At 39.9% G+C, this 20579-nt stretch overlaps 1 protein-coding gene across 1 annotated transcript in view; it reads left to right on the top strand.

Annotated features, from left to right (window-relative positions):
• The window catches only part of csmd2 (CUB and Sushi multiple domains 2), a 755566-nt gene that overhangs the window by 553092 nt on the left and 181895 nt on the right, over positions 1 to 20579 (top strand). The window contains exons 26-27 of the mRNA XM_060942244.1: positions 9086 to 9288; positions 19984 to 20175. Coding sequence (XP_060798227.1) covers positions 9086 to 9288; positions 19984 to 20175 — 395 coding nt within the window. The remainder of the gene's footprint in view (positions 1 to 9085; positions 9289 to 19983; positions 20176 to 20579) is intronic.

Genomic DNA, 20579 nt, shown 5'->3' with positions numbered 1-20579 from the left:
GTCACACTTAGGATGGGCGGGCCCAGGCTACCTTGGCGCTGCATTCCAAGTGCATTCAAATTCAACTTTGACCCAATTTATGCTAATATGTTCAAATTGGAACCAGTAATATGAGCCGTCATATGTGCTGTAAAAAAGACACAACTCACTCATTACAAGAAGAAGAGAAGAACAACAACTTTATTTATCACATGTATACTCAAGAACTAAGAAACTTTTATTCGTCACATGCACACTTCAAGCACAGAGAAATTCATCCTCTGCATTTAACCCATCTGAAGCAGTGAACACACGCACACACTCAGAGCAGTGGGCAGCCACACCAGAGCACCCAGGGGTCAGGTACCTTGCTCAAGGGCACCTCAGCCCAAGGCTGCCCTGGGTCAACCTTACTACATGCTTTTGGACTGCGGGGGAAACCGGAGCACCCAGAGGAAACCCACGCTGACACGGGGAGAACATGCAAACTCCACACAGAAAGGCCCTCGCCAGCTGCTGGGTTCGAACCAGGAACCTTCTTGCTGTGAGGCGACCGTGGTAACCACTACACCACCGTGCCGCCAAGCACAGTGAAATTCCTTTCTGCATTTAACCCACCTGAAGCAGTGAACACACACATGAGCAATGAGCACACACACGTACCCAGAACGGTGGACAGTTATGCTACAGTACCCGGGGAGCAGTTGGGGCTTAGGTGCCTTGCTCAAGGGCACTTCAGCCCAAGGCCACCCCATGGTAACCTAACCTGCATGTCTTTGAACTGTGGGGGAAACTGGAGCACCCGGAGGAAACCCACACAGACACGGGGAGAACATGCACACTCCACACAGAAAGGCCCCTGTCAGCTGCTGGGCTCAAACCCAGAACCTTCTTGCTGTGAGGCAACAGTGCTAACCACTACACCACCGTGCCGCCCAATGGAGGAGCTGCTAATTAGTTCCATATCTCAGTATCCAGAGCTATTTAATATAACCTTAACGACATCAAACTTATTTTTGTCCAACTTAAAATGACCCTGGACTCAGTCGTCATGGCTGCATAGCACTCAGAAGAAGTTAAATTTGTCATTTGTTTCTCATTTTTTTCTTCCCCTGTGTTTTCTCCAAGTATCAACCTTGGGTTTTTTTGTTTGTTTGAAATGTAGGTACATGCTGTATGTAGCGGGCAGAATGGGATAGCTCAATATATGATCTGTCTCAAGTGCATCTTGATACATAGTTTCACTCTTAACTTGCAGTAAAAAGCATTTCTCCTTCCTTTGCCTCCATTCATTGTAGACTGAAGGATGGTAGTGTGTTTTTTCACATATGGGAAAGAAGAAATTCATTCATAATGTGTGACATTCACTATGTTTACTAGCACAAAACATTGTTTTTTTGCCCTTATTTGGAAAAAAGACAATATAGACGACTTGCACCCACGTGATCAAAATGTGCTACGTCATGAGCGTCCGCCATGATGGTGGATATCCAAAGTAACTAGGATGGCAGCCGCTGAAAGCGTGTCTGTAAACGAAGCTGAATTTTCTCAGTATTACCACGATTTGAACGGTCGAGCGAAGATTCAATACAAAGAGAAGATAGATGTGTGTGGTTTACAAAAGATGTGGTTATTTAAAAAAGTCAGTCTTTTCTGAAGATAAGACACTTCTACCGACCATCGAGTACCCAGATATCGCGTTCTATCTGGTTTGGCTGCCGAAGAATCAAGTCTGACCTTGGACGAAACATAGCCCATTTTCTGAGTGGGTGCCCAGTCTGGATTGTTCTATCATATAATTTTGCTGGTGCTCCTAGAAGCAAAATGGTAATACACGTGTTAAAATTATAACAACAACCAAGTGAACCACGACAAGAGAACGCTCATTTTATAGCAAAATTCTCGCAACACGAAATAAAATTCTTCCATGATATTATTGAGAAAGCTTTTGAATCTCACCTGAGATAAAATAATTACTGCAAACACAAGCTGTTTTGGTTTTAGCCTCTGTTAGGTCAGCCCTGCCGATGTTGTTCAGCTGTGCTCATCTCTTCTCTGTACTAAGCCTCAGAGTTTCCTCGCCCTCTTTCCGAATCATGGACGGAATTCTAAAAAATCGAAATGTGCCACGGTCACGAGTACTGTTGTGACCACAACCATATACAGCACAAAGATATGGCGTAGCTAAAAGAATGCTTAAAGCAGTGGAAAAACAGACAGAGTTGCGCACACATGACTGTTTTGTATGGAATGTCACTTGACCCCACATTTGTATATCCACCAACATGGCCGACATCTGGGTTTCTATTTTGCTTTGATGTCACTTGCAAATCAAGGATTCCTATTAAGCATAATGAAAATGAACATTCCACTAATAATTCTGTTTACATCCTCCGAATGTCTGATTTGGTTTATGTACAATGCACAGAGCTGACCGTAAATAGGTAAGAGTCAGTGCATCTCAAACTGTCGTAAAACCCCCAACTGAGACGTACATTCCAAACATGCTGTATACACATCCAAAAAATACTCGTAAAACCTGAATAATATCGGCATATCCCATCCAAAAAAGCTATATTCTGAATAAAGCCAAATTTGGAACATCCAAACAGAATATGCTATTTGCATGACCGGAATATTGAAAAGCAGAATTTTGTCATATTTAGAATAATCATGGATTATTCTATCCACATTCACTGGATATGAGCAATCGCGTGCTCTGATTGGCTACTCTACTACTAGGCTATCAGTGCATACACCATGAGTAGAGAAAAAGAAAATGGCGGCGCGTGTTGCTGAACCAACCGAGGACGAAATAAAAGCTCTCCTCAAAAACAAAACCCCCCAAAATACAAAAAAGTCAACAAAATATGGAGTAAAAGTATTTGATGGTAAGAACGTACCTTTTTTATTTTTCAAGAATTATTATTATTGCATTTTTCACAAATTGCAACTGTCATTTCACTGGTTTTGTTTAAATTCTAAGCGGAAATGATTTTGTCAGATGTTTTGTATGAAGTTTTTATTTATTGAATTTGCAAAAAAAATAAAAATAAAAATGCTCTGTTTCTCAAAATCCAGTGAATATGGATAGAATAAAACAGTTATTCCACTCAGTCTCATCGTACATGGCTACGTGCCTCGTCGGCTATCAGCTCATATACGACTCAATTTCATGGAATAACTGTTTAATGTTAGTGTGAATGTCAACATACTGATTGATTGACATTAGAGCGGTTTATTACAAGTAGAGATCAGGATGCGTTATACCTTCAGTACCTGCTGGAGGAAAATCATCTGCAACTATTTTGCTTCAACACATCAGTTAGATCAGTCCATATTACTGCCCGTGTTATGTTCCAGTGTACTCTCCTCTACGTATGTTGGTCAGGGTTATTCATCATCATACTAGCCTGGCAAGCCAGACTAAATGTGAATATTTAGTCTGGCCTCGGTCGTAGACATTTCCGAAGGGGGTGGGTAGGAACAACCCGTTGTCTTTCAAACTGTCTCTGTGCGTATAGGCCAACGCTCTGACCAATCAGCGCAACAGTGACTGTGACGTAGTCAGAGCGACAGAAAGCAGTGGGGGAGGCCTTGAAATAAATAATTTTTCAAAATGCGTATTAATTAATAAACAGGATCTAGATATTAAGAAGTTTGGAGATAATGACCACAAGTTTGGAGTCTGTACCACATACTTAACATACACTCTTTTTTTTCAAGTGTTTTTCAAGGGTTTGCTTAAACTGTTTTTGAGAGTTTTTATTTAGTGGTGTTTGGTGAAATAATTTCCCTTAAATTTAAAATAATGGGAAAATAAGAAACAATCAAAAAGTAATGTTTCAAAGCTGTTTATTAATTCTTCATACTGCACAAACTAGCCCCATCCTTTTGGCTACGAGCGGAGCCAGCTGGTAGATCAGACTTTTGCCATAGCCGGTCGGCAAAACAGCGAAAACGTCCTTCTTGAAAAGGAATGAGCGGAGAGCCTCTTCCTGCTCATGTTTCAATGAAAACTCCAAGTCTAATTCTTCTAAAACTGATTCCAAAGCGGAGTCAAACGTGCGCTGTTCACTAGCCGTAGCCATCTTTCCTGTTGCGCTTTCTCCAGCGTCGCGCAGCTTTGTCGTCACTCCTGCAAAAGCCCGCCCAAAGAATCCAAACAAAAACCTTGCGTTGTGATTGGCGGGCACGATTTGATGCCCGGGGTGTTTTGTTGATATGGTCCGAGGCTAGACCCACTCGTAGGCAAAAATATTTTTGGCCGCTAGGCGGGTGGGTCTAGTTTACTAGGCTATCATCATACAGTTACTATAGCTGAAAAATGCACAGAAAATGAGATTTAGGTGAATGAGTTCCTCTGACAGACTCTCTGTACTGGACATTTAGGCAAACTGACCACAGCAGTTTGAAAGATTATTTATATTATTGGCTTGCAGTCACACTCACATGGTAGTTAATGGGAAGCCGGAACCATAATGGTTAGAGAAGCAGCTCTAGGATCAAAAGGTTTGATTCCCTGGACCAGCAGGAATGGTTAAAGTGCCCTTGAACAAAGCGCCTAACCCCCAACTGCTCCCCGGGCTGCTCTGGTTATGTTGTACGTTGCTATGGATAAAAGCATCTGCTAAATGACTGTAATGAAATGTTTAAGTATTAACAGGAAAGACAAATCTCCTTCCTCTTTCTCCCACCTTCTTCCTGAGCTACAAACAAGGGGCATTCATTTCTCTGAGTGGATTAACATACGTACAGTCTGGCCATTTAATTCGGATTGTATGGATTAACATACGTACAGTATGGCCAGTTATTCCACGAAATCGAGTCGTACATGAGCTGCTCGCCGACAAGGCGCGTAGCCATGTATGATGAGATTGAGTAGAATAACTGTTTTATTCTATCCACATTCACTGGATTTTGAGAAACAGAGCATTTTTATTTTATTTTTTGCAAATTCAATAAATAAAAACTTTATACAAAACGTCCAACAAAATAATTTCTGCTTAGATTGTAAACAAACTGGTGAAATGACAGTAGCAATTTGTGAAAAATGCTGTAATAATAATTCTTGAAAAATAAAAAAGATATATTCTTACGATGAAATACTTTCATATTTTGTTGCTTTTTTTTTATTTTTTGGGTTTTGTTTTCGAGTAGAATTTTTATTTCATCCCTGGTTGGTTCAGCAACACACTCCACCATTTTCTTCTTCTTCTTCTTCTTTAGGGTTTTTTTGGCAGTTGGCAAACCAGCTTAAAGGTGCATTACTGCCACCGACTGGGCTGGAGTGTGGAACAGAAGCTTTTTTTTTTTTGGGGGGGGGGGGGGGGGGGAACTATATTCTTTTAGTTATTTCTGTTTCTTTTACATACTTGATAACAAAGTGGTATATCTGACTTGATACACTCCACCATTTTGTTCTTCTCACGGTATATGAGCTGATATCCTAGTAGTAGAGTAGCCAATCAGAGCGCACCATTGCTCATATCCAGTGAATGTGGATCAAATAAACATTTTTGGACATCTGACCATTTTGAACACCCCGTTCCAGATCCAGTCCCCTTTTGCTGTATCTCTACTCTCCTGGAAAGGCTTTCTGCTAGATTTTGGAGTGTCAGGCACTGATGTCATCTTGGAGCTCATTAGTTCCAGTGAAAGGAAATCATAATGCTATAGTGTACAGAGACATCCTGGACAATTGTGTGTTTCCATCTTTGTGGTAACAGTTTCTGAAGGAACCACATATGGGTGAGATGGTCAGGTGTCCACATGATGTGTGTCATTGTGTGTGTTTAGGTGTCGATGTGGTTACATGATTATCTGAGCTCCTTACTGTAAGGTATGCATACATTCTTTTGATCCCATCTTGCACAATCAATTATTCAAGATCATTTGCAATGCATTAGGACTAAGGCAACTCAAACATTAATGTTAGGGCTCTAATAAGACAGCACTGAAGTGTATGTGTGTGGGTAAGAGACATGACATACAGAGAAGGGCAGGACTTGGCTCAGCAGTACAGAGATGAGAGCACTGGGAACTAACTATGATGTAAAAAGACAGAGGTACAGCAGGGACCGTTTTTCTTGTAATACACAGAAAAGGACATGTCCCTTCAGTATTGTGAAGTTGATGAAGGAGTAAGAGCATGAATAAGGAGGTGTTGTGGGTATTTAGTGCGAGGATTAGGATAGAGTGTTACACTGAGGGGGATAAAACACACTCCAAGGCTTATGGGTGGAGAAGAGCACCTTTCATCCCTCTTTCATCTTCTCATCACAGGCTCATCTCCACCCTTGATCCAACTGTGTACCGCAAAGGTGATAATTACCTTCAAGAGCTACTTCTGACTGACAGTATGGAGCACGCACGCACGCACGCACGCGGCTGAGGTCTAGTGTGTCTCAGGCGTGTAAGATTAGACAGTCGGTAAAGCCACTGTACCGAAACTGGCTTTGCACGCCTGAGTCAGAGCTCAGAGGCTCCGGCGCCTCATCAGCAGTTGGGAAGCAAATCTCATTCACCTTCTGTCTTCCTCTGTTCTCTTCTTTTTCTCTTCACTTCTGAACTTGCTTCTTTTCTTGATCTTCTCTCCTTTTTATATTTCCTTCTCTATTTTGCTGCCTTCTTCTCTCCTTTTCTCTTATTTTCTGTTCGGTTCTCTTTTTCTTCTCTCCTTTTGACATTTTATTCTCTTCTCTTTAAAATTGTCTTCCTCCCTTTTTCTCTTGTCTTCTCTTCTCGTCCTCGTCTTTTTTCTCTTCTCTTGTCTTTTTTCTTTTTCTCTTCTCTCTTTTTTCTCTTTTCTTGTCCTACTATCTTCTCTTTTTTCTTGGTTTTCTTGTCCATTTTGTGTTCTCTTTTTTCTTTTATTTTCTTCTTTCTTTTTCTCTTTTCTTATCATCTTGTTTCTTTTTCTATTCTCTTCTTTTTTTTCTTTTGACTTCTCTATTTTCCTCATCTCTTTTCTCTCTTTTTTCTCTTTTCTTCTCTTCTATTATCTTCTGTTCTCTTTTTCTCTTTTCTTCTCTTGTCTTCTTTCTTTTTCTCTTTTTTCTCTTTTCTTCTCTTGTCTTTTTTCTTTTTCTCGTCACTTCTCTTTTTCTCTTTTGTTTTCTTGTCTATTTTTATCGTCTTCTCTTTTTTCCCTTTTCTCTTTTCTTCTCGTCTTTCTCTTCTCTCTTTCTTCTCATCTCTTTCTTTTTTCTTTTCTCTTTTTCTTTACTTTTCTTTTCTCTCTTCTTCCTCATCTTCTCTTCTATTATCTTCCGTTCTCTTTTTCTCTTCTCTTCTCTTCTCTTCTCTTCTCTTCTATACTCATTTTGATCGTACTCTCCTCTTCTCTCACGGGTTCTCGCATGCTCACAGCCCTGCAATCAGGATGTGTGTGAGCACAGCTGTTTTGTCTGCCGTGTCTCTCAGCCCACAGGTCCACAGGGTTAGACAGTAGAGATGAGATTCACGCTGTCTGAATCACACACAGACGAGCTGGATGTGCCTGATCCGCTGATAAACGTGACAGCTGGCGAGATGGGAAGGATGTTTCCACACGAGGACTTAATGCTTACTGCTAGAAGAAATGGAGCTCTGTGTTCATGTCATCTTTCATTCATTCTGTCTCACTGTGCTTTCCAAAGCTCTTAGTACTCGAATGCACTTGCATCTTGTTATTGTCTCACAGGTCTTGTAACGCATGAACAGACGTACCAGAGTTTAGCGGGGAAAATGCATGCTGAATTGTAACACTAAACACACACACATGCAGTGTGATGGAGGTTTCTAAGTAAACACCTGCTCTGTTCGGTCTCATGGGAGCTTTTAGCAGAGGGCTGAGCTGTGAGATCCTGATGAGGTTACAGATTGGGCCGTGTGGATAAAGTGAGCCCAGGAGCTCAGGTGTGCTGATTCAGCTCACATGCTGGTCTTTATAACCAACCAATCTGTCAGCAAATTAGATTAAAATGACTATCAATAACACAGCAGCCACACTGTGCTGACTAACTTTGCACCTGAAACGAAGGACATTTTTTTTGTTGCTGTTCTCATCCTGATGTTCTGCTGTCCGTGGCAGCAACTTCTCTCTAAATCATTCAAAAATACATCAGTCGCAGTCGGGTTAAAGAACCGAGACCTTCGCACAGCACGAGTATTAGCAACACACTTAAACTCAGTGCTTCCTGTGTGTCACGTTCTAGCAAGACAAAGTGGTTATGTTGTTGTTTGAGATTCATTTCCCATAGCTCTTCTTCACCATTAGATTGTTACTGTCTTACTAACGTTACCTTGGTGGTGGTGTTTTCTGAATTGCTTCCTCTGGCAGCTGTCCTGAAGTTATTTCATTTGTTAAATACAAGAAAAGACTTGGAAGTGAAGGCATACCTCATTGCACAATTTCGAAAACATGACACGTCTTCCGACTCTACAATAAAAAGTATGAGTTTTCAACTGTAATGGGCTTTTTGTTAGTTGGTAGAGCAACTTTCTTATCAGTGTCGATCACATTCTTTCCATTTGTCTGAAAAATGGAGAAAAAAAATACAAGAGTAATGGAACTGTTTTGGTCTCAGTGGATTAGAAACAAAAGGCAGTTTTTCCTGTCATTCACACTGACTTATGTAAGGAGGCTCTTTTATTCTCTCAGTTACTCTCTCTCTCTCTCTCTCTCTCTCTCTCTCTTACACCTGAGGTTCATTACCAGCATCTGTCTCCTCTGACTCTTGTGCACCAGTAACACTTTATTTATCTCAGCCTTGGATTTGCATTTGCCATCTGTCACTGAAACCTCTCTTCAGACTCTGCATCAATCTCTCTCTTTCTATTTACCTGGTGGATCAAGTATCACTTTTAGAGTCCAGCTGTTCCATAGCTGGTGTTATCATCCATATACCATCACCTGTGGAGCAATAAAACATCCAGGAAAACAGGTTCAGAAAGCGACTTTGCGGAGAACTAAATCTACGTACGTACATAGTCATTTCAACAAGGATGCAATCCCCATTCTGTCAGCACAGCACAATCACACTTTAGGTGCTGATAGATGATAGTTGCACATTTCAGTAACTGTCTCTGATCTTTTTCTCTCCCTGTGTGTGTGTGTTCTCAGGCTGCACTTTCTGGTTTTCCACACTGAGGAGGTGCACGACGTGTTGCGAATCTGGGATGGGCCTCAGGACGGTGGTGTACTTCTCAAAGAACTGAGCGGCTCCACGCTGCCTCTTGACCTCCACAGCACCTTCAACTCCATCAGCCTGCAGTTCACCACTGACTTCTTCACCAGCAAGCAAGGCTTCGCTCTGCAGTTCTCAGGTGTGTTTGAAGGAACAAAATGGCCACTAGATGGATAAGACAATCAATCATTCACTTGATCAGTCAGTCACTCAGTCAATCAATCAGTCAATTAATCAATCAGTTGATCAGTTAGTCAATTAATCAATCAATCAATTGCTTGATCAACTGACCTATCAATCAATTGCTTGAACAATCAGTCAATCAATCAGTCAGTTAATCAATCAGTCAATCAGTTAGTCAATCAATCAGTCAATCAATCGGTCAATCAATCAGTCGATCAGTCGGTCGATCAGTCAAATAATTGATCAATCAATTAAATGTTTGATCAATCAGTCACTCAATCAATCAATAAATTGATGAGTCAATCAGTCAGTCAGTTAATCAATCAGTCAGTTAATCAATCAGTCAGTTAATCAATCAATCAATCAATCAATCAATCAATCAATCAATCAGTCAGTCAATGCATTGATCAGTCAATCAATCAATCAGTCAGTCAATCATTTAATCAATCAGTCAATCAGTCAGTCAATCCATTGATCAATCAATCAATCAATCAATCAATCAACCAGTCAACGAGTCAATCAATCAACCAGTCAATAAATCAATCAATCAAACAGACAAACAATCCCTTTCCATTTTTGTTTGCATATTTGTTTGTTCATTTGTGTGCTTGTTTGTTTATTTTTCTGTCTGTGTCTGGTTAATAATAAAGCAGATTTCCTATAATCCATGGTAATTCCACTGAACTGTATTTAAAATGCATAATCTTAAATCAGATGTAATGCACAGACCTGAGTTCAGACCTTATATACTTATATACTGATCATATTTGGTCTGACGTAATTAATAATAGCCTTATTTTTTATAATCATGGAGAATTTGGATTTTCTTCAGTAAAGCATATAATATAAATAAATAAAATATAATTAAGCAGTTATCATTCCAATTATTTATTAAATACATATTTAAAAAAAACATGAAATATCATACTAGAAAATACATGCAGAATGGGAAAGATAATATTTATATGATATAATTATAATAATTTATATGTCTATTTTACATTTTGTTTGCTATGTTTTACTACTTTTTTCTTTTTTACATTTTATTTTTTGCATTAAGACACTTTTGTAAGATATCTCTTGAAGTGTCTTGACTCATGAGAAATGTTCTGTCCTTCAGCATGCTTGTGTATCTGAATATCAGAACATTCTAGACTACATTCCTCCAATTAAAGAGGCCCTGGAGGAGCAGATTTATCTAATCAGGCATTATCGTATCCAGCGGTATGGAGCTCTGCAGTAACAGCTGGAAATAAAGCAGTCTCAATCTGCACATAGTCTGGAGGAGATTGCAATCTGATTGGTTTCAGCTAACACAACTGGTGTGAAAGGATTTGAGTGACAACGCCGTGCCCCTTCAGTGGATTTCCGTCTGTTAATTTTCACACCACACCTGTTCAATTGCGTGCTACAATCTCAATAGCAGATTGCAGGTTTGCACGTGAATCGTGCATCATCCTCTAAAAGAGAAGGCTGATGCTAATTTGCAGCGGTGAACTGTTAATATTAGAGCTGGGACTTCAGCTCAGCCAAAACTTAGCCAGACACACCAAAAAAGCAACACGGCAAAGGATTTTGCAAGGGATTAGCGGCAGGATGCCAGGTCGCTCCATTGTGTGTAGTTGTCGATGTTGATTTTAAAAGTAACTAAGTAAATTACAATGGGAAATGAATACTTAAGCATGAGTGAACAATACTGTAGCAAGCGTGCATGGAAGAAGAGTCTAGAGACAGAAATTTAGTTTGTCGGTTGTTAGCCTGTGCTACTTGCTCTCGATAGCACTGGCTGGACTGCATTATTAGCATTCACTAACACTACTGATGAACGCTACACCGGCTGGAAAGTGACTTCACTGCTGCGCTGACAGCGTCGACTCATGGTTAAGCTTGCGTTGGCCTTCAAGAAGGCCAAGGGCGATAAATTTTTGGTCCCTCACACTATAAATCAAAATCTGATTGGTTAATTCATCTGTCATTTCCAACGTAAACATACACTGCCATGGCCTTCTGTCCTGGCAATGAAGTCCTAACCAATGAGTGAGCAGCTCTAACCTCTTCTCAGCCTAGAGACAACAAACAAAAAAATCTCACTGGATAACTCTATTTTAATGTTTTCAGGACAGTAACGCTTTCATTTCTGAAGCAAATTTGATAGAAAATGAGGCCAAATTAGAAGAGAATAATTATAATGAAGTTATGAAAGAATGAAAGAAATTAAATATAACATTTGAAATGCTGATAGGTTTTGGCTTTCTCTGAAGGCCGAGAAGGTCCTCACAGTTCCCCTCTGCTAGTTTGGGGGAAAGGTGAACTCACCCAGCTAAGAGCATCTCAATGTTATCAATGTAACTACAAGCATCACAAATTTCCAAGACGGTGATCAGAGGCTGCCTTTCTCACAGAGGACGCACAGTAGGCCGGTCCAGCTGAGCTAGCAGCTTGTTTGCAGTTTAAATCAAATGTATGTGAAGCAACTGGTCTTCCTGCCCTGATCAGCTCGACTCTTCTCGCATGTTCTCAATTTGTATTTAGTATTGCAAAAAAAAAAAAAAAAGCTGCATCTCGTGTGTGCGCGTGTGTGTTTCAAAACCCTCCTATGCCTTCCCGCAAATAACTTGAATTTGCATGAGGCATGTATGTGCAGCATGTGCGCAGATGTTTGAATTAATAAGAGTATGGATAAGACTCTGCTGACTGGAACTGATTTGAGCTGTGTGCTGCCAGGCCGAACATTTACAAAATTCAACACAAGGCTAATCTGTCTGCTTTGCAAGGCTATGATCCTCCAAAAACTGACAGCACCAAACTGATGCATGACAGCACTCTCGGGATGCAGATCCATGAGCCCTCTGCTCATTTTTCTTTCTTTCTTACTTTTTTTTTTAAACCACAGATCAAATTTGTGGTGCTGTAGGACTAGTCCTGCTTTAATATGTTAGGCCTGTCCAAGTGTTATGAATATTAATGTACAGGGTGTTTCAAAAAAAATTGATATTATTTGAGATGTAAATATCCCAGAAACTACATAGTCTAGGCAAATGAAACTGAACAAGCTTAATGTTGAGCAATATAAGATTTAATCCTCAAAATTTGACTGAGAAATTCAAAGGTATGTGGATTCCATGAACAATTTCACAATTTTTCAGTATGTGCGCCGCCTAAGACACAGAGACAGTCTTCCTCTTTGAACTTTTTGTGCCAGGTCCAAATCTGCATTGCAGTTGGTGCATTTTTTGAGAATTCTCTCATAAATGCACGCTGCAGTCTTGTTCGACTGTGTTCGAGCGTACTCTAACACACAAAACGCCTTTTCTTTTCCCATGAATGGTATTTCTATACCTAAAAAGATAAAAACAAAAAAACATCAAGCATAAAATTTTGACTTGTTACCACACATGCTGTTAAAATTCGAGGTCAACTGAATGAGAACTGGCAAAGTTATTAGATTGTGACATATCAGATTTTTTTGAAACACTCTGTATACTCTGAAGTAGCTTATGACTATATACAGTGGTGCTTGAAAGTTTGTGAAACCTTTAGAATTTTCTATATTGCTGCATAAATATGACCTAAAACATCCTCATATTTTCACACAAGTCCTAAAAGTAGACAAAGAGAACCCAGTTAAACAAATGAGACAAAAATATTATACTTGGTCATTTATTTATTGAGGAAAATGATCCAATGTTACATATTTGTGAGTGGCAAAAGTATGTGAACCTCTAAGATTAGCAGTTAATTTGAAGGTGAAATGAGAGTCAAGTGTTTTCAATCAATGGGATGACAATCAGGTGTGAGTGGGCACCCTGTTTTATTTAAAGAACAGGGATCTATCAAAGTCTGATCTTTACAACACATGTTTGTGGAAGTGGCACAAACAAAGGAGATTTCTGAGGACCTCAGAAAAAGTGTTGTTGATGCTCATCAGGCTGGAAAAGGTTACAAAACCATCTCTAAAGAGTTTGGACTCCACCAATCCACAGTCAGACAGATTGTGTACAAATGGAGGAAATTCAAGACCATTGTTACCCTCCCCAGGAGTGGTCGACCAACAAAGATCACTCCAAGAGCAAGGCGTGTAATAGTCGGCGAGGTCACAAAGGACCCCAGGGTAACTTCTAAGCAACTGAAGGCCTCTCTCACACTGGCTAATGTTAATGTTCATGAGTCCACCATCAGGAGAACACTGAACCACAATGGTGTGCATGGCAGGGTTGCAAGGAGAAAGCCAAAGCTCTCCAAAAAGAACATTGCTGCTCATCTGCAGTTTGCTAAAGATGACGTGGACAAGCCAGAAGGCTAGTGGAAAAATGTGTTGTGGACGGATAAGACCAAAATATAACTTTTTGGCTTAAATGAGAAGCGTTATGTTTGGAGAAAGGAAAACACTGCATTCCAGCATAAGAACCTTATCCCATCTGTGAAACATGGTGGTGGTAGTATCATGGTTTGGGCCTGTTTTGCTGCATCTGGGCCAGGACGGCTTACCATCATTGATGGAACAATGAATTCTGAATTATAGCAGCAAATTCTAAAGGAAAATATCAGGACATCTGTCCATGAACTGAATCTCAAGAGAAGGTGGGTCATGCAGCAAGACAACGACCCTAAGCACACAAGTCGTTCTACCAAAGAATGGTCAAAGAAGAACAAAGTTAATGTTTTGGAATGGCCAAGTCAAAGTCCTGACCTTAATCCAATTGAAATGTTGTGGAAGGATCTGAAGCGAGTAGTTCATGTGAGGAAACCCACCAACATCCCAGAGTTGAAGCTGTTCTGTATGGAGGAATGGGCTAAAATTCCTCCAAGCCGGTGTGCAGGACTGATCAACAGTTACCGGAAATGTTTAGTTGCAGTTATTGCTGCACAAGGGGGTCACACCAGATACTGAAAGCAAAGGTTCACATACTTTTGCCATTCACAGATATGTAATATTGGATCATTTTCCTCAATAAATAAATGACCAAGTATAATATTTTTGTCTCATTTGTTTAACTGGGTTCTCTTTATCTACTTTTAGGACTTGTATGAAAATCTGATGTTGTTTTAGGTTATATTTATGCAGAAATATAGAAAATTCTAAAGGGTTCACAAACTTTCAAGCACCACTGTAAGTTATTCTTAATGCTATGTAGCATTGTGTGTGTGTGTGTGTGTGTGTGTGTGTGTGTGTGTGCGCGTGTGCGTGTTATTTTATATCCATTACCTGACTTGTGCAGGCCAAGAATGATCAGTATTTTCTTTTATTCTTCTTCTTATTATTTTTTTAATTATCATAAATCAAAATAGGATCTTACATGTGCCCAACTTCTTATTTATACCTCAGCTAAACAGGAAATGGTCAAAAGCAACAATAAGGTTCCTAGAGACTGATAACAGTTAGAAATCATTTAAAAATGATGATAATCTGTTGCATGCACTTTAAATATCTGTTAAAAGTATCAGTATTTTGTTACCTATTCCTCCATTGACGTACTTGGCTAATGAGGCATGATGGAAGAAATACACAGATCCTTTACTTAAGTACAAGTAGCAATACTACACTGTGAAAACACTCCACTCCAAGTAAAAATCCTGCATCCAAAACCTTACTGAAGTAAATGTACGCAATTATTATCAGCAAAATGTACTGGAAGTATCAAAAGTACTCATTCTGCAGGAAAAAAATGGTCCGTGTCAGTGCTTTACTATTATATCTGATGTTTTAGATTAATATTGCTGCTGCATTAATGTGTATATTGCATTTTTTTGCTGTAGATGTTTAAGGTTGAACTCATTTTGATTACAACCCTGATTCCAAAAAAGTTGGGACAAAGTACAAATTGTAAATAAAAATGGAATGCAATGATGTGGAAGTTTCAAAATTCCATATTTTATTCAGAATAGAACATAGATGACACATCAAATGATTAAACTGAGAAAATGTATCATTTACAGAGAAAAATTAGGTGATTTTAAATTTCATGACAACAACACATCTCAAAAAAGTTGGGACAAGGCCATGTTTACCACTGTGAGACATCCCCTTTTCTCTTTACAACAGTCTGTAAACGTCTGGGGACTGAGGAGACAAGTTGCTCAAGTTTAGGGATAGGAATGTTAACCCATTCTTGTCTAATGTAGGATTCTAGTTGCTCATCTGTCTTAAGTCTTTTTTGTCGTATCTTCCATTTTATGATGTGCCAAATGTTTTCTATGGGTGAAAGATCTGGACTGCAGGTTGGCCAGTTCAGTACCCGGACCCTTCTTCTACGCAGCCATGATGCTGTAATTGATGCAGTATGTGGTTTGGCATTGTTATGTTGGAAAATGCAAGGTCTTCCCTGAAAGAGACGTCGTCTGGATGGGAGCATATGTTGCTCTAGAACCTGGATATACCTTTCAGCATTGATGGTGTCTTTCCAGATGTGTAAGCTGCCCATGCCACACGCACTAATGCAACCCCATACCATCAGAGATGCAGGCTCCTGAACTGAGCGCTGATAACAACTTGGGTCGTCCTTCTCCTCTTTAGTCCGAATGACACGGCGTCCCTGATTTCCGTAAGGAACTTAAAATTTTGATTCGTCTGACCACAGAACAGTTGTCCACTTTGCCACAGTCCATTTTAAATGAGCTTTGGCCCAGAGAAGACGTCTGCGCTTCTGGATCATGTTTAGATACAGCTTCTTCTTTGAACTATAGAGTTTTAGCTGGCAACGGTGGATGGCACGGTGAATTGTGTCCACAGATAATGTTCTCTGGAAATATTCCTGAGCCCATTTTGTGATTTCCAATACAGAAGCATGCCTGTATGTGATGCAGTGCCGTCTAAGGGCCCGAAGATCACGGGCACCCAGTATGGTTTTCCGGCCTTGACCCTTACGCACAGAGATTCTTCCAGATTCTCTGAATCTTTTGATGATATTATGCACTGTAGATGATGATATGTTCAAACTCTTTGCAATTTTACACTGTCGAACTCCTTTCTGATATTGCTCCACTATTTGTCGGCGCAGAATTAGGGGGATTGGTGATCCTCTTCCCATCTTTACTTCTGAGAGCTGCTGCCACTCCAAGATGCTCTTTTTATACCCAGTCATGTTAATGACCTATTGCCAATTGACCTAATGAGTTGCAATTTGGTCCAAGCTGTTCCTTTTTTGTACCTTAAACTTTTCCAGCCTCTTATTGCCCCGTCCCAACTTTTTTGAGATGTGTTGCTGTCATGAAATTTCAAATGAGCCAATATTTGGCATGAAATTTCAAAATGTCTCACTTTCGACATTTGATATGTTGTCTATGTTCTATTGTGAATACAATATCAGTTTTCGAGATTTGTAAATTATTGCATTCCATTTTTATTTACAATTTGTAATTTGTCCCATTTTTTTTGGAATCAGGGTTGTACTCTTGAGTAGTTTAATCTACAGTAAAGCATCATATTCGATAAGATCATCATATGTTTGTAGCATCGTTGTCTTGCGACAGTCGTGTATCTCTTAAAAAGTCAGCTTTTAATGAGCTCAGAAAAACAGCCCTGTGTTCAGTTTGGTGATGATACGTTTTCCAACTAATCTAGGAGGGTTGTTAAATAGTTTATTTTGCTGAAGAAGTAGGACAGTTTTCTCAAACCATAAAGAAATACTTAAAGTGCATATTCTGGACCAAATTCATGTTTTTTTATATGAAAGTATGTCCCTTTACACACTCATCCAGAAGGGTAATTTTGCACAAGGCCATCTGTCCACAGCAGAAAAACAAAACGCGTCTGGAAAAATCCCAAGGGAGTCTGGAGCCAGATTCGTGACGTTACCTGCGGAAGCGCCAGCAGGCTGCGCGAGCTTTGCACGGTTTCAGTGCACAGCCTGTTTTGACCAAGCGCTCCCATTTCTCTCTCATTGTCCGGTCTTTTGGGAAACGATGAGTACCAATCCCATCAAGATTGGTGTTGCGACACCCTTTTACGATACATCTGTTAACCATTTTAATAATTACACAATAACGTTGAAGAAATTTGCAGAAAGGTCATTTTCTCATAAACAAACCAGTGCTAACGTAGGATTCAGAGGGAGGCATCCCGCAGATAACGTCAAGAAAATCAATGTTTGCCGGGAAATCCAAATGCCAAGTTTTTTCAGAGGCGGACCAATTCGCCTCAAATGGCTTGATTTCAACTGAATTGTTCTGGTATTGCACAAGGTAAAAAAATTGCAGAGAATGCAGAATGCTACAGATATTTGACCAAAGTTTAATATAAAATAGGAGAATTACATTGATCTTGCTCCTGAATTTACCTGTGATATGCACTTTAATCTTTCAGTTTATTACAAACATTCACGTAAAAATCACCTAATTTGGAGATACATGGTTTTCACTGGACAGGAAGGGGTGAAAATTGCAATCTTAACAGCAGTGCTGTAGTCGAGACACTAAACCTAGAGTCTGGGTCAAGTCTCGGGTCCCCAGTGTTCAAGTCCGAGTCAAGTCCAAGTCATTAAAGAAAATTTTGAGTTGACCCCAAGTCAAATCCACTACTGATCCAAGTTGAGTCCGAGAATAAGACTCCAACCGCACCATTTGACGGTGGCTGTTGCTGCCTTTATATGAAAGCATCTCTGCGACTGTGTTGGACTAACATTAGTGCTCAACTGCCTCATTTTAGTTTATAGGCTACAGATAAAAAGCCTGTTCATCGCTCAGCAAGCCCTGCCCACTGTCAACAGGGCAAATAACATGAGAGAGGGTTAACACTCGCTAGTTCATCGCTCAGCAAACCCCACTATCAACAGAGCATAGTGTGTCACTTCCTTCTCTGGGTGGAGTCTTGCCAAATGGTGATTGAAGTTTGAGGCTGTCCCCGTCGTCTCCTTGATAGTTCTTCTACATATGGAACACACAGCAGTGCATTTTTTCCCACTGCAGGAGAAGTCTGTAAAAGCAAAGCGGACAATCCTAGGGGCTTCTCTCCAGGCATTTTAGCACCATTAACGTTAGTTTGTTCCTGAACATGACGTATGAACAGTGCATTGAATGACGTATGAATGTGCATTCTTTTGCACAAAATTACTATGAAAATTAATGTAGATATAAATATCTTATGCTAAATTATTATGGAATGTTACAAAAAATAAAGAAATAATCCGAGTCCTCGTCTCCAACGAGTCTGAATGCAGTTAATGCATGAGTCCGAGTCCAAGTCCGAGTCATCAGTGCTAGAGTCCAAGTCAAGTCACAAGTCCTTAAACTTAGGGCACGAGTGGGACTTGAGTCTGAGTCCTGGACTACAAGCCTGCTTAAAAGTAACTAGTAGCTCAAGCTTTCAGACAAATGTAGTGGAGTAAAAAGTGCAAAATTTGCCTCTGTGATGTAGTGGATTAGAAGTATAAAGTTGCATAAAATGGAAATGATCAAGTGAATTACAAGTACCTTGAATTGGTACTTAAGTCCAGTACTTGAGTAAATGTACTTAGTTACAGTCCACCACTGCTAATGAGTGATTCTGAACATTATGTTGCAAGATACCAAAGCTCATTTTCTTGTAATAACAAGTTAATTTCTTAATTTTTATTAATTGATTCATTTATGAATTAATTTTAGTAAGTGATTTATTAATTGTTTAGTGGAGCCTAGTTATCGGCATGGTGGTGTAGTGGTCAGCACTGTCGCCTCACAGCAAGGAGGTCCTGGGTTCGAGCCCAGCAGCCGGCGAGGGTCTTTCTGTGTGGAGTTTGCATGTTCTCCCTGTGTCTGCGTGGGTTTTCTCCGGGTGCTCCGGTTTCCCCCACAGTCCAAAGATATGCAGGCTAGACTAATTGGTGGCTCTAAATTGACCATGAGTGTGAATGGTTGTCTGTGTCTATCAGCCCTGCAATGACCTGGCGACTTGTCCAGGGTGTACCCCGCCTCTCGCCCGTAGTCTGCTGGGATAGGCTCCAGCTTGCCTGCGACCCTGTAGAACAGGATAAGCAGCTACAGATAATGGATGGATGGAGCCTAGTTATTTACTGTATGTATTATTAATTATTCTTTTTTTTCATTCATTCATTATAGGCTGTAGTGACAGGCGGTGTGTACAAACGGCAGGGACTTAATCAATGCAAGCTTATGACCCACACTTACTGTGAAGTCCTCGTTCATGGAGAATAACAGCAATCTCCATTCCCATTGATCGGACCATTGTGGTGAGCGTGCAGCCCAGAGCATCGTGGGTGATTTCACATTCATTCAGTCTGTCAATAATGAATGAATGTAAAATTAAATAAATGAATAAATAAAAATACATCAATAACTCGGCTACTCAAACAAAATTTATAAATATTAAAATAGTAATAATGACGAGAAAATAATAATAATAATAATAATAATAATAATAATAATAATAATAATAATAAATCAACTCCTTATCACAAGAAAATGAACTTCGTTATCTTAAGATAATGAGAAAAACTATCTTGTTATCATGAGAAAACGGCATGGAAAAAACTGCAAGCACGGCCGTTCTCAGCTTCTGTTCTCATCTGTCAGGGGTTGATGCATGAAAGTAGTTAGCAACAACAGTTAATGAAGCACATAGATTTCCTATATCTGTGTTTGTATTGCTGTAAAATTAAAACACATGGCCTGGATTAGGAATGGAATGGGAGAATAAATGAGTCTGTTTCTTTTGCAGTGTCCACAGCTACATCTTGTAATGACCCTGGGTTTCCTACTAATGGCACACGCAGTGGGGACAGTAAAGAGCCAGGGGACTACGTGCTGTTCCAGTGTGATCCTGGCTATGTCCTACAGGGAGCCAGTAAGATCACCTGCACTGAGATCAACAACCGTTTCTTCTGGCAACCTGAACCGCCCACCTGCTCAGGTGACCTCTTTCTGCACCACGAAGATAAAAACTGGTTGCCCAGAAATGCTGTGGTTGTTTTTACTAAATTCATTTAACTCTCCAACAATAATTACATTTCAAAAAGGTTAATTTGAAACTATCACGTAATTCCATAAGTGAAAAATAAGTATTTGGCAAAGCTTGTTGGCTTCTGTGAATTCTAAGTTTGTTCTTTTGAAAGTGATGGTAATTAACAACAACGATTAAGAGCGTGTAATTAGCTGCCTTGTTCAATTAAAGCCACTTTGCATTTGCATGAAAGCTGAACAACACTACAAACAAATCCAATGGTGTTTGTAAGGTTGTATGTTCAAACCCAGCACCAAGTGTCAACATATGCTAGCATCCTCTGCCTGCTGGCACAATACAAAGGTTTTTATTAA

Source organism: Neoarius graeffei, chromosome 16 (genome assembly GCF_027579695.1).
Source record: "Neoarius graeffei isolate fNeoGra1 chromosome 16, fNeoGra1.pri, whole genome shotgun sequence".
Taxonomy (NCBI): Eukaryota; Metazoa; Chordata; class Actinopteri; order Siluriformes; family Ariidae; genus Neoarius; species Neoarius graeffei.
Note: the sequence above shows the minus strand (reverse complement) of the source record. Positions and strands in the feature narration are given on the sequence as shown.